The following is a 13,913-nucleotide window of genomic DNA, read 5'->3' as shown; positions in this document are numbered from 1 at the left end:
GCGATAAACTAGCTCTGTGAACTCTGACCTTTCTTTTTATCTATGAGCTAGATTCACAAAACGTGTTTCTGTCGGGCTACCACTGTGAATTAATAGAACTGACAGACACTTTCTGCCTCTTAGACTTTCATGGGTCATTTATTTATTTTTATGTTTCTCAAAATGTTTTTTCAGCTTCCCTTGAATTTTTTTCTCCTACTTTTTAAAAACCAAGTATCAAAAGTTTAAATCTGTGCCTGAAAAAGAAAATAAAATTGACAATAAATGCAGATCCTGAGATTCCTTAGGTGGGACTATTTTCATAATTCCAAAAGAGACTTATTTTTAAAAAGACTGTAATTTGGTGAAATCCCTTTCTGTTTCCCAAGTGCATACAAGTGTCAACTTTTCAATGATAACAAGATACAAGCCTCACACTCCTTTTTTTGCCTTAGAAACACACAGATATACACATTATATTAAAAAGAGCAAGTATGACATTTAAATTACATAATCATTAAAATAATACTTTTCACTGCCTTTTAAAACACCTGTCAATACTAAATTTCAGATCATTGTCACATCATTTAATAGTTCTTACTTTCCATGTCTGTTGTATTTTAAGAACAAGAGAGCCAGGGCCACTGGTACTTTCTTTGTAACATGAATGTGAAAGATTAAGTTATAGAAGAACTGTTCAGAATTCTTACGGGCCTTCTGAGCAGTTGTAGTTTTGTCATTTAAAAGTGCTTCTTGCAAACAAAACTCATGCTAAACAAAATTGGCATGTATTAATAGTTCTAAGCTGTTCAAACAACAGAAATGAAGTTGCCTGCCTCCCAAAATTTTCCACTGTGCTCTCAATCTCCTTTGTTAGTTCACCCGGCCACACTGGATTGTATGATCCAATTTACGCCCCAACACATTACACATTTGAACTTGTGTTACTCATTAACCTTTGTCGCTTCTCCTCACTGTGTCATTACCACAAGTTTTTATTTGACAGAAAGCACAGGTGGGTGCAAGAAAAATTAGTTCTACTTTTCCATTTTCCTGACCGATACTTATTGTCACATGCTAATCCTTTAACCCCTGTCACGACCTCAGAACCTCCGACCCTTTTTACCATAACAAACGTAAGCACCATCATTCACCACAACAATGCTTCCACGCTGGGGACCCACAGCAACTGCTGGGTGCACAACTATGCATTTGGTAGCCATTTGTTTTCGAGTTTTAAAGCACTTAGATGAGATTTAATAATAATAATAATAAAAACAACTCCCTGGAATCATTAGAAAAGCCCACAAATCCTATCAAAAATGATTGGTGACGTGTGTCTATGAACCATCAATATTCAAACAGGTATGGAAATCACGTAACTTACTTGAGTCGATCTGATGGCTTTTCTAAAGGCCAGCTCTTTTCACCAACAAAAGACACAAGGAAGAAAGCCCCACACGCTGAAACCATCTACTACCTGCTGTACCCTTTCCCTGGCCATAAAACTGTGTCCACGTTATTATGTACAAGGAGCATGAAAGGATGGGGCACTGCAGGAATGACTTTGGACGGTCCTGTGAGGGCTGAGATATGTTTTAAGCAAGAGTTATGTAGCCATAACTCAGAAAGTCATATGGAAAGTCACATCGCAAGACGGCACCTGGGAACCCCAGCTGCTACAGAAGGGAGACCTGTGGCTGAGGCTGCTACCACTGTCTGGGTGGGCAGGAAATACTCTTCCTATACCAGTAGGCCGAGGGCTTTCTTAGCTCCCGGATCACTTTTGAAAGGAAAGAGTTTGTATCTATCATATCTGCCCAGACTATAGCTCTTATCATTTGAAAATACCCACCACAAATAATGAAAATCATTACGGCAATGCAGAAAAATTTAATACAAACTGGGAATCATAAATACATTTTAAAAATTCACAAATAACACATTTAAAAATGTGAGCTTGGACACTGTGTGTCATCAATAGTAACAGTTTTAAAAAAGACCACTAGAAATACTTTTTAAAGCCAGTGGTATAAGTTAAAGAACCTTTAGTGTATTTGTTATTTTAATTAACTAAATTCAGTTACTTGAAAGGAAACCACTAAGTTATATTCACGTATGCAGCTGGACATTCATGCACAGTGTATTCGTGAAGACGGAGTCTCAGAAGAATATCCTCTTGGCTATAAATTTAACACTATCATTTATGGTGTGAGGTTAGAGGCACCAAAACACCTGTTTCACTTTATTTTCAGCATACTGAAAATAAACGGCATTGGAGAGCCTTATGAATTTAATAAAAATATTCCATATTAACTATTCTAAATTTAATACACTGAACTAAAGTTACATCTAATTATTAATCACATGCTAATAAACATGCACTACATTAAATGGAAATGATTCCATGAGGGTGTATTATTTACCAGGGGCTTTTATAACACTAATGAAATATACAAATAATAGAGATTCAAAATTGTATTTATTTTGATTGTTATGATTTAAAGTATCTTTCTCCCTCACTTGCACTACCCAGAAACTTGAATAATTAACAAATTATTAATTTGTTAATTAATAATTCTTTAGAATACATACTTTCAGAAAAGTAAACTCTACAGAAAATGAGATACCTTTTGTTGCTGGGATGAACGTATACTACGGATCACAAGAGATGACAACAGCTTCAGACTTGTTATGTGGCATATAAACCCAGACTGTGATTTTTAGATGAAACATTGAATATTTTACCTTGTATTTTTAATTTTAAGGTTTGGAAATACTGAGTACTAGGAATTAAAAATGAGTTATTTCCCAGAGACTATAATTTTAATGCCCGAGCTAATCAATCCAAAATTCTGATGAGGACAAAACAGCTATTTCACACAACAGAACATGAGTTAGAAATGATATTAAACCCTCTCACCTCTTTCCATGTAAAGCCTTGGCAGTCCTGCATGGCCCGACTCCCCCCTCCCCTCCCCCCAGTGAAGAGTGAGCATTTCCTCACCAGGATGCAAAAACAGAAGCACAGACCAAATGCTCAGTGACTTCTGTCCCAGATCAGCTGAATGCTGCCTCAAAAACCCCAGTTTAACCCCATTTTAACTTTATAACACAAAAAAACTAACTCAAAGTCAAACTAATGAAAAACCTTGCCCTCCATGTGAGAACTTTAAGAAGTATGACTTGCCCTGGTGGGCACCCTTCTCCTGCCTCAGGCTGGTATTCCCTGGGCTTTGAAAACCAGATGCCCCAAGTATTTATAGCAATAAAGTAGCCCCACTGAATATGTGCCTGGACAATGGCTCCTACCTTGGTGTTGAAGTCCAGAGCATTCTGAGATGTTTTGTATAGTTCAGGATACTTCAACATATTTTCTTTTCGGCATGATCTCTCAAATATTCCAAGAGTTAAGGGAGGCATTGCTGTAAACAGCTGAAGTGACAAGCTGGTCATTAAACCATACAGCCACATGCAGGGTACATCTTTATTTCAGACTATTTGGTAAAATAGGCATTACCAAATGTACTAAACTTACCACATTATAAAGACCTATACACCATCTTTCAAAGAGGATCTGTCCAGAAAAGCCATTAACAAAGGCAAACCAGATCTAGGAAGAAAACAACCCCAAAACCCCAAAATTAGAACACAAAAACATTGCTTAGGATCTACTGTATATTCAACTTTGCAACACTAAAGAATTAACATATTGTTTTAGGATGCTCTTGAACATAACTTGTTTGCTTTACTTTTTGATTTAGAGGGATAGCTTCATCAGGCATTTGCAACTCAAGGTAGAATTGGTTCTACGTGTCAAATTATAAAAGGGCTATGAGTAAGCAACCACAGATAAAAAATTAGAAATCAGGTGTAGGGTACACACCTGTAATCCTAGTAACTTGGGGGGCTGAAGCAAGAGGATGGCAAATTTGAGAAGCATCTCAGCAACTTAGCAAGGCCCTTGGCAATTTATAGAGATTTTGCCTCAAATTAGTGATACAGTTCAGTGCTAAAGTGCCCCTGAGTTCAATCCCCAGGACAAAAAAAAAAAAAAAAAAAAAAAAAAGATACACTTTGTTCTAAAAGAGAATACACTTACATCATTTTTTTAAAAAAATAGCTTTAATTACATTTAAAAATACTGTCGGGGCTGGGGTTGTGGCTCAGTGGTAGAGCGCTTGCCTAGCATGGGTGAGGCACTGGGTTTGGTTCTCAGCACTGCAGATAAATAAATGAATAAAATAAAGGTCCATCAACAACTAAAATAACACACACACACACACACACACACATATATATGAAATACTATCAGGATGTAGTTAAAGCTCAGTTTTTAATTATAACAAAGTAACATTTATTTAGAAAATAATATCCTATAACAATCACTATTTCCTTTTGTATCAGTTGTACTCTTAGCTTATTTGAATATATTCATAAATTTACTTAAAATTTATTGTATGTAGAGTCATATTGTTGCTCTTTTCCCTTCACACTATAAAATACACATTTTCTTAAGTTGTAATATATCATTTAATATGCTATTAATGGATGTGGATGTAACTACAGTGTGGATGTAACTATTTTAGACATTAGGTTACTTATAGTTTTTGCTATCAGAAATGATTCTGAACTGAACCTTACCCATCTTTTTTTCCTTAGAATAAATTTTTAAAATACAATTTCCAGGTCAAAGTAGATGAGTGTGTTTGTTTTCACAGTTCATGTTAATTACTGCCGTCAGAACGTTAAATTGGGATTTACCCATTAAAATATTTTCAACTTACATTTTGTGCTTTGATAAAATCAAATCTTTACACTAAAGCATAACATTCTTATATATTTTACCATTCTCTTTAAAGCAGAAACCTTAACTTTCTAAACACAATTTAGGAACAACAGAAGTTTTTCTTCAACATGCTAAAATGGAAAATTAAAGAGACTATCACTGAGTAATACTGATGTTATTAGTTTTTTTTTTTTTAAAGGAGATCTAAGTATAACTAAAAGTCAAGTTGACCTGGAAGAGTAAAAAGGTTGGACCAGCAATGAGATTACATAAAACACAAGCATAAAAACACTACACAACCATAAAACTGGTAGGGGAAGCGGTCTTGACATGCCGCTCGAGTGAATTTTGAATGGGAGTTGCGGGGACTTTGCTACACTTCACGTTTCATTTAACCTCATTATGGAAGCGTGAATTGCTACAAATTCACCATTTATCAATATGTACCCAGGCTGGCCTCCCTGTGAAGAGCCTCTGTATCCACACTGATCTTCCTTTTCATAGTGGAAGGGACCGATCGAGCATGTGTAAAAATGAATGTCTGCTTCATGAGATGGAAAAGAAAACAAAGTAGCAATAACATGAAAAATAAGTCCAAATTGTGTTAGGTTGTAATACGCATTACCAACAACAACAAAAGCACAGAAATTGGGGTCAAATCTGAAATCTACTTTCTTTTGTGTTCACTCTTTTTACAGAAAATTTTTGAACATTTGCCTCCAACAAGGAGCCAGATCATCTGTGCGTGCAAACTGAAGTTAGGTTTATTCTTCCCTCGTGAGTACATTCAAATTGATGAAATAGACTTTAGTGCCCCCTAATGTGTTTTTTCATTTGGTATTTTTGAGACATGGCATACTTAATACATGTTTGTGCTACTCCAGGTGACGGTTATGATTTTTCTGACAGCAACTTTGATCTACTGTAGTAATACATTCTAATAAGCTCAGATTTCTTGGGCATGGAAATATAAGGAATTTTTAAACACAAACTGAATTATGGCCTCTCTCTTCTATGAAGACACAGCCTAATCTTTGTTGGTCTGAAGAAAGTTGGGGTTCTCTGCATCTTCAAATTTGCCTAATGGACATCATATCTCAAAGGTTACAGTTTAAATGCATTTGCAGTTATCAATACTGCATACGATTGGAAGTTTTTGCTAATAAATTTATGTGTGGGTAGTGGTAAACATTTGTAAATTTTAGTGGTCCTCTGGCTTCTGTGTCCTGATTCAAAAGCTACTGTTGCTACCATTAGCTTAAAAACAAGGCCCTCTCTTACTTAAATCAAAGAATATGTAGTTTTAAATTCAAAATAATTTGCAAATAAACCAACATATCTGAGTTCAAAGTGTATTTTAAAATGCACAAATTAACTGCTTTATGACGAAAAATTTTAAGTGGAATGTTAACATATTTTACCATTTTTTTCCTATTGAACATTAGGTGAACATGTTTTAGAGATTTAGTTTCAGCATTTCAAAAAGCTCATATTCTAATTTGTTTTTTAAAAGGAGGAAGAAATGACTAGATAAAAATAAAACCTTTCAATCTACTTCCCTATATCTTCACACAAATATTCTGACATTCAAGTTTACTTATTTTAAAGAAGAATGAAATGGTCTTTAACAGTGAAGTAGTCTACCAGAAATCTGATTTCAGGTTAGTTTGAGATCTGCAGTTAAATGATATATTAGGAACATATCCCATGCTAAATAAGACAACACCTAAATTACCATAAGTACATAAAAGTTCCTCTTTTGACAGAACCAAAGTCATGGATGAAGAAAGAAAACACCAGGCCCTCTGGGGGACTCTACATTGATTTAAGTTCACAGGGAATCTATCCCTCAGTACTATTTGCTGGGAAAGTATCACCTTATTGAATTTAAGTTAAGTTTCTAGAAATTAGAAACACTACATTGTTTGGGGTTCTTACCAGAAAACTTGGATACAACCAATCATTTGGGGGAAAAAAAAAAAGGTCTTATTTTGCTAGGAAGGAGTCAGACATTTCAGAGAAATAAAAAATCTCTTTAGAAAGAGCCAATGATTTAAACCAACACCTAGAGCTGTTGCCAAGCAGCTTCCATTAGTTAAGAACTTTCAACCACCACCTGCTAAATGTGTGTTTATTCCTGTGGCTGTAATTTACAGCAACATGGGAGCTTGATAGTGATATTCCTGGCAATTCGATGGGAAAGCAATTTTTGCAGATAATCTAGAAAACCCAGTGTTCAAGACTATGCCTTTATTAGTAAAGAGACTTTAGACCTGCCTCGTTTGGTATTATTTTCTAAATTCCACCTCGCAGCAGAGGCGTGGCAGCTAAAGCTTGACAGACATTTTCCTCATGGAACATTTCTGCATATCAAACAGCAGCTTACAAATAGTCAATGAGTCCTCTGCTCCCACGCCTGATCAGCACAAAAAACTGAAAGGAAAGATTCCAGACTGGTAGCTGTCCTCACTAGAGACATTCACCGATGGGTTTTCTGTCTATTCATTCACAGTATTGACATGAGCCATTAACATCTGCAGAACTTGTTTTAACTGGCAAAAGTTGGGTATCTGGGAATTGATTTAAAAGGTCAATTCATTTCCAAGACAGTTGAATTATATTCACAATACCATTTCCATAAAGAGCTAAAAGAAAAATAAAAATGGGATTTCCAGGAAAGTTTAGAACTCACTTCCTTTTTTGTGTAAAGAATGTGATCAGTGTTAAATATCTCATGAAGAGGCTTTACATGAAAAGCCAAGTGAAATTTAGGTGTAATCAACCACAAATCACATAATTCTGGATTTGAAACAGAGCGTGCAGATTCGGTTTTCATTTTAGTTTATTTTATTTCTCCCATTAGTACATAAATTTTGCCACTTCATTGTTGCCAATTAATCCAGATATAAAATCTGGACTTATTTCATTTTATAAAATCAAATTTTTGTAAGCAGATTTATTACTGGCAATAGCTTTAAACTTCTGATTTAGAAGTCTTCAAACATCTTTGTAAATAAACTATAATATTCTTTTAAAAGTCAATGTTTTAGGATGAGAAGAACAATTAGAAAAGTTAGATACATAGGAGGGGATATCAATAAAAAATTATACATTTTAAAGAAAGTATCCACAAGTTTATATATAAAACAAATAATATTTTTGAAAACTATTTTGGAAGCACATTTTGCCTTAAAATATTATTCCAGACTAAAGCTAGCAGTAATAAACAATAAGTAAGTTCATGAAGTATCTTGTTTTTGTTTCTATTTGGTTATTTTACCTAATGGGTTGTAACCTAATTATGAACTTTTAGTGACTAATAAAAGAAGCTGCTTGTACACTTCAAAATGAGTTTCAGTTTTAGTAACCTGACTCATAATAAGAACTATGCTCAGTCAATACTTTAGTAAGGAGATAAGTATTTTGACAGAGGTAGAGAACAGCTGAGTCAAACATACAGCAGTCCCCAAATAACAGGGCAGATGTAGGATCTACCAATTTTTTTTTTTAAATAGTGTTGTGGGTATAAAATATTATTCCCTCCCACATAGCAAATAATTAGGTTGTGTCTGTCTCTTTCTGTACAGAAACAGCGAACAGAACAGAGTGCAAGGCAGCACCAACTTCTATAAGGGAGTCCTCAGCAGAGCTATGGGGGTGTGTCCTGCAGGAGCGGAAGACAGGTTTTCTTACCAAGCTACTAGGACCTCCTTGCCATGCTCCACAGAGTTACAAGAAGAACATGAAACTGATCACACCTAGAGTTTCATTATCATAAATATAGCTTCTGATGATCCAAAGCGCAAATGTTAAAAAATGTAAATACATTATTTGTCACACCCTGAATAACCATTAGGTTCATTTATTTGTCCACTAGTGCTATGCTCCACAGTGGTAGCCACATGGGACTCTCAAGCATTTCAAATGGAACTAGTCTAAAAACAGATGCATTGTAGGTCTAAAATACATACCAGCTTATAAACACTTAGTATGGAGAAAATAATGTAGAAAATAAAGAAAAAAATTAATGACTTTTAGAGCAATTATATGTTAAAAATGACATTTTGAACTTATTGAATAAAATATGATATTGAAACAAATTTGAACTTTAATTTTAGTATTTTGCTAATGTAGCTCCTGAAAAATTTGAATTAGACATGTGGCTTCCATTGTATTCAACTGGTAAGGTTCTGGAAGACAGAAACCATGCTACATTTATGTTGTAGCTGTTGGACTAAACTTGGTGCCTGGTTCCTAGCAGGTGCTGCAAAGATGTTTATAGAAAAAAAAGCTTTTTATTTTTTTTAGAAGTGACATTCCTGATCCAGGTTTTCATTTTTTAAATAATGCTACATTTGATATATAAAACGGATCACAGAAATCCCTTGCTATCCACACACGGATGTAATTTTTAGGCAAAGCCCTTATTATCTGAACTCCTGTTACTTAACAAACTTAGAAACTAAAACAAATCTGGATAGCAAGGGACACCTGTATGTAACAGACCTAAATTTTGGAAAAACCAAACCAAACCAAACCAAACCAAAACAAAACAAAAAAACCTACCAGACAACAAATACCAGCAAAGCTATTATGTATCCTTCCTGATTCCACCACTCTGGCTCCCCCAGAATTAGAACCCTTATTCTTAGTTTTGTGTTTATTATTCCCCCCCACTTCTTTTTAAAATTTTTATTTTTGTGGTGCTAGGGATCATTACTTCTCTTTTTAGATACAGTTTTCCATGTGTGCAGTTATCCCTCAATAGTTGCTTTTCTTTTTTGTGTATTTTTGAGCTTTAAAAAGATAGTTTGTAGCTTTTTAAACTGAAAACATGACCTCATCAGCAATTCTAATTCAATACTGCTAGGAAAGCAATTTAACATTTTTAGCTAGAATTTAAACATTAATTGTTCACCATGGCTGACAGCCTTTTTGTTTGAATACATTGAGACGTAATGAAAAGCGAGCAAATGAAGTATTAATGAAAACAATGAGAAAATGTCTTCATAAAGAAAATGTCTTTAAATATGCATGCAAGTGACAAGGATTTTTAAACGTAGCCTGCTATTACCTCGATAATATAGAGGACTATGTTCTTGTAGAAGCAGTACAGGATGCACTTGGACACTCTGTTATAGTTCCAGGCACCATGAACCATCAGTAAGTTCTTCAAATACTTGAACTAGAAGAGTAGGGAAAAAATTAGCATTTCCTCTTCACAGTGTTAGCTGACAAAAAACAGTGGAGCCTGTTTTGCAGCAATCATGCTTCACCTGGGCTATGGAGTAGTCTGAGGAATTCGCCGCCTGCAAGCCTTCGTTGCCACTTATCCCGACACCAACGTGGGCTGTCTGTATCATGCTGACGTCATTTGCTCCATCACCAATTGCCAGTGTTATGACTTTGACTTGTTTCTTAACCATCTCAACGACTTCAGATTTTTGAAGAGGAGAAACCCTTAAATTAGAATATATTATCAGTTATCTGTTTCCTTACAAAAAGAAAAAAAGGAATTTTGATATGCCTTTGAAGGATTTAAAAGGATTTAAAGCAAAAACTCCAAATGAGTAGTTCTCTGAAGGGCCATTATGGAAAAGTCTGTTTTGAAATGTTTAGCTCTCAGTTAACCTAATTGCCACTTTAAGTGGGGGAAAATGAAGTCCTAGAAGCAGATCTCTAAGTGACAACTAGAAGATACCATTCTTGGATAAGCACTGGCTGTCCAGGATGTTCTTATTAATTTGTTAAAGAAAAAAACATCAGAGTTCAGAAATTCCATTACTTCCCAACACATAACAATCACATTTCTAATTCTTCACTTCTGAATTAAAGAGAAGGTCATCAAGGTTTTTGATAGTAGTCCAAACCTTAATTAAACCCTATACAGTACCTGGAAAGTAAAAGCTTTGAGCTTCTGAAACTTAGATAATGTATTATATGCTTAAAACAACTTAAAACTCTACTTAAGTTAATAGTTGGGAGTGGCTAACTTTTCCACCTGTTCTCAGACACCACTGTGAATCTCCATCAGAGTAAATACCAAATGTTTAATATAGTTCATGTGCTTCAATTTCTTCCAAAGCCACTAACTGATGCACAAGTAGAAATCAACCTTTTATAAAAAACATGGTTCAGGAATAGGAGACATCCTCATTCTATATGCTGAAATATACTAAAATTATATTTGGTATTTAATTTGGAGTAATTTTTCACAGACTCTTAAAAGTCATTTTAGAAATAAATGCCAAGACAATGACAGAAGGGTTCCAAGACAGAGTACATCAGCACAATTAACTTAATAAATTGTCCAGACTGTACTGGGAATTACAGAGAAAGACAGGAAGACTAAACAATGAACTGGTTCAGCCAACTATTAAGATAATAATTAAACAGTAAGAACAACTAGCACACACCATGCTAATGGACAAGAAAAATATCTCATAGTTAAATTTTTTATCAAGGTTAAGTGGCATAGGTGTCCAATAAATGGCTGTTGAAACATCTGGCAAATCATTTATTAAATATGAAGATCATTATTCTAAAAGAATTGACACGTCTCTGCACATTTTCCTGATTATTTCCATAGGAAAAAATTCCCAGCGATGGATACCCTGCCCAGATATGTGCCTTGAGTAGGCTCCACTGCCTGTAGGAACACAAGGAACCAGAGCACCTCTGGCTTTCATTCTGAGCTGGAGAATCACAGCGTGAGCCTGTGAGTTGCCTGTAGAGTCAACCAGTCTCCTCTTTGTATTTTAGTGCCTGATCCAGAAAAGGTACTCAGTAAATGGCTGCTATGTGAATGAATTATTTTTAATTTTTTCTTTGGCTTTCCTTTCAGAGTCTGGCAATATTACAAACTGACACAGCTGTGAACTCAGTGAGGGAATGAATGCGTATCAGGCCACTAATGGGCTATTTCACTCTTACTCTCCATTTTCCTTTGAAGCAATTTTCAACCTTATTTTCCTTAACAGGCTAATATAAATTGGTAAGGCCGCTGGGTCTGGGCCAATGTTTTAAACATGGACCGTAGCTGACATTTAGTAAATGTGAAAAAAAAGAATGCCCACCTAAGAAATGCTCTAGAAAGCAAATGGGAAATAGGCATGAACGGAGAAAAGCATTTGAAAATATTGATCAAATTCCCTTTAGCAGACTCACAACATAAATACATTATAACATCACACAATGGGTTCCATGGAGTAAGGACACAGTGATAGTTTTTTCATGAACTGACCCTGCGTGGTGAGCTAAATTACACTCAACTGTTTTCACTGCTGGATATTGCAATTTTCAATATTCCCAATAAAATTTAGCTGAGAATTTCCCCAACTCCTTGGGAATGGCTAACTTCAGTGTTCAAAGTAGAGAAGAAATACTCTTAGCAAGAAAAATGCCTTTAAAAAAAAGATGATGAGGTAGTGATTGACATTCCCCAAGGTACACTATAACAGCTATTAGCAAGGTCATTGCTTCCTTTACCAAGCTGAATGTGGACAACCCCTTGGAAGATAATTCAAGAAACAGGAAGTCCTCATTTCTAATGAATATGAAATAGCAGCTGGTTGCTAAACAAAGATGTTGATTTAAGTGGTGATTCATTAAAAAAAAAAAAAAACCACATTCTCAAAATATAAATGTATAAACTTGTGATGTAGAGCAAAGAACTTTAGTTTGCATGAAGTCTGTTGGTTGAAATTCTAATTTAAGTTGCAGAAACTTCGTAAGACATGATACATGAGTGGTTTCACTAAAGTGGAGACCAGAATGTAATGACTCCTTCCACCCCAGTTTATGGTTACCTTACACTTCCTCCCCTAAAATTCAATAGCAAAATTTTCTAGCAACTCAAAATCTTTCTAGAACATTACACCTGGTGTTCCTAGCAAGATTATAACTAGATCTAACTGAATTACTTCAATGACTTATGAAATATTTAATTCATGATGATTAAGAAGTACAACACAAATAAAAATGTTAGGGAATGATCAAGTTAGAAAGCACAAGTTGAACCCATGGAAGCAAAGGTACAAGTGCACATCACAGTGTCCTAGCCCTGTGAAGAGGGTGTTGGGGACATCTGGGAGCAGGTCTCAGGGAGGGGATGTGTTTTATGTAAGGGGATCCAAGTTAGTCAAACTAAAGTCAGTTAGAAAAAAAATCTACAGGTTGAGCATTCTTAATCTGAAAGTTCAGATTTCGTAATGCTCTAAAATCTGTAACTTTTTGCTGATATGATGATACAGGTGGAAAGTTCCACATCTGACATCATGTGACAGGTCACAGTCAAAGTGCAGAGGCACTAAAAACATATAAAATAACCTGGCTATGTGTATCAGGTGTATATGAAATGTAAATGAATTTCATGTTTAGACTTGGGTCCCATTCCTAAGATAATCTCATTATCTACATGCAAAAATTCCAAAATCTGAAACAAAAAAATCTCAAACCTAAAATACTTCTGGTTCCAAGCATTTTTGGAAAAGGAATAAATAACTGGCAATATTTTCAAAGCATCCATGTATAAAACGGTTCCTTGCCAGATGGAGGATATGATAAAGAAAAATAAAATTATAAGTCATTAGAGATGAAAGCAGCATTAAGCTTTCTGATAGGATTGCCTAGTTAATAATCCTAGAAGGCACAGAGATCAGCATGGGCCTCCTTGACAAGGTGGAATTGGCTTTGGCCTTGACAAGGAGAGGAGAGCTCACTTGAGGTAAAGGAGATAGAACATATTCAACCTCTTTACTCATTCAAAATCCCTCAGAATGTACTTCTTTCTACCTTGAGTATTCCACTCCTCAGTTTTACTTCCTTAATTTTTGCATACTTGTGTTTTATTTGTACTCTTTCCATAATAGTCTAGAACAACCATCGATACAAGAAGGTAATTCTTCCTAATGCTTATCAAAAATCACATGCACATGTGAGAATAACTAAAACTTAAACTTTCCAAGTACCAAACAGTGACCAAAAGTATAATTTAGAAATATCATGAAAGAACTTTTTCTTTTCACAAACTTGGATGTATGTGCACACATATGCATGTATGCACGTACGAGCATGTGTACCTGCACCAAGTGGAATTATTCACTGTTCTCCTCCACCGTTGTTTTTTCCGTCTTAGGGAGAAGTA

At 35.2% G+C, this 13,913-nt stretch overlaps 1 protein-coding gene across 4 annotated transcripts in view; it reads right to left on the bottom strand.

The window, feature by feature from the left end:
• Positions 1-13,913, bottom strand: part of ATP8A1 (ATPase phospholipid transporting 8A1) — a 217,640-nt gene that overhangs the window by 36,402 nt on the left and 167,325 nt on the right. For all 4 annotated transcript variants that reach the window (XM_079152800.1, XM_079152799.1, XM_079152801.1 and 1 more), the window contains 4 exons: positions 10,045-10,228; positions 9,843-9,953; positions 3,518-3,592; positions 3,292-3,414 (listed from right to left, as the gene is read on the bottom strand). In XM_079152800.1, coding sequence (XP_079008926.1) covers positions 3,292-3,414; positions 3,518-3,592; positions 9,843-9,953; positions 10,045-10,228 — 493 coding nt within the window. The remainder of the gene's footprint in view (positions 1-3,291; positions 3,415-3,517; positions 3,593-9,842; positions 9,954-10,044; positions 10,229-13,913) is intronic.

This window comes from Sciurus vulgaris, assembly GCF_902686455.1.
Source record: "Sciurus vulgaris genome assembly, chromosome: 9".
Classification (NCBI taxonomy): Eukaryota; Metazoa; Chordata; class Mammalia; order Rodentia; family Sciuridae; genus Sciurus; species Sciurus vulgaris.
The sequence above is the reverse complement of the archived record's forward strand: the minus strand, read 5'-3'. Positions and strand labels throughout refer to the sequence as shown.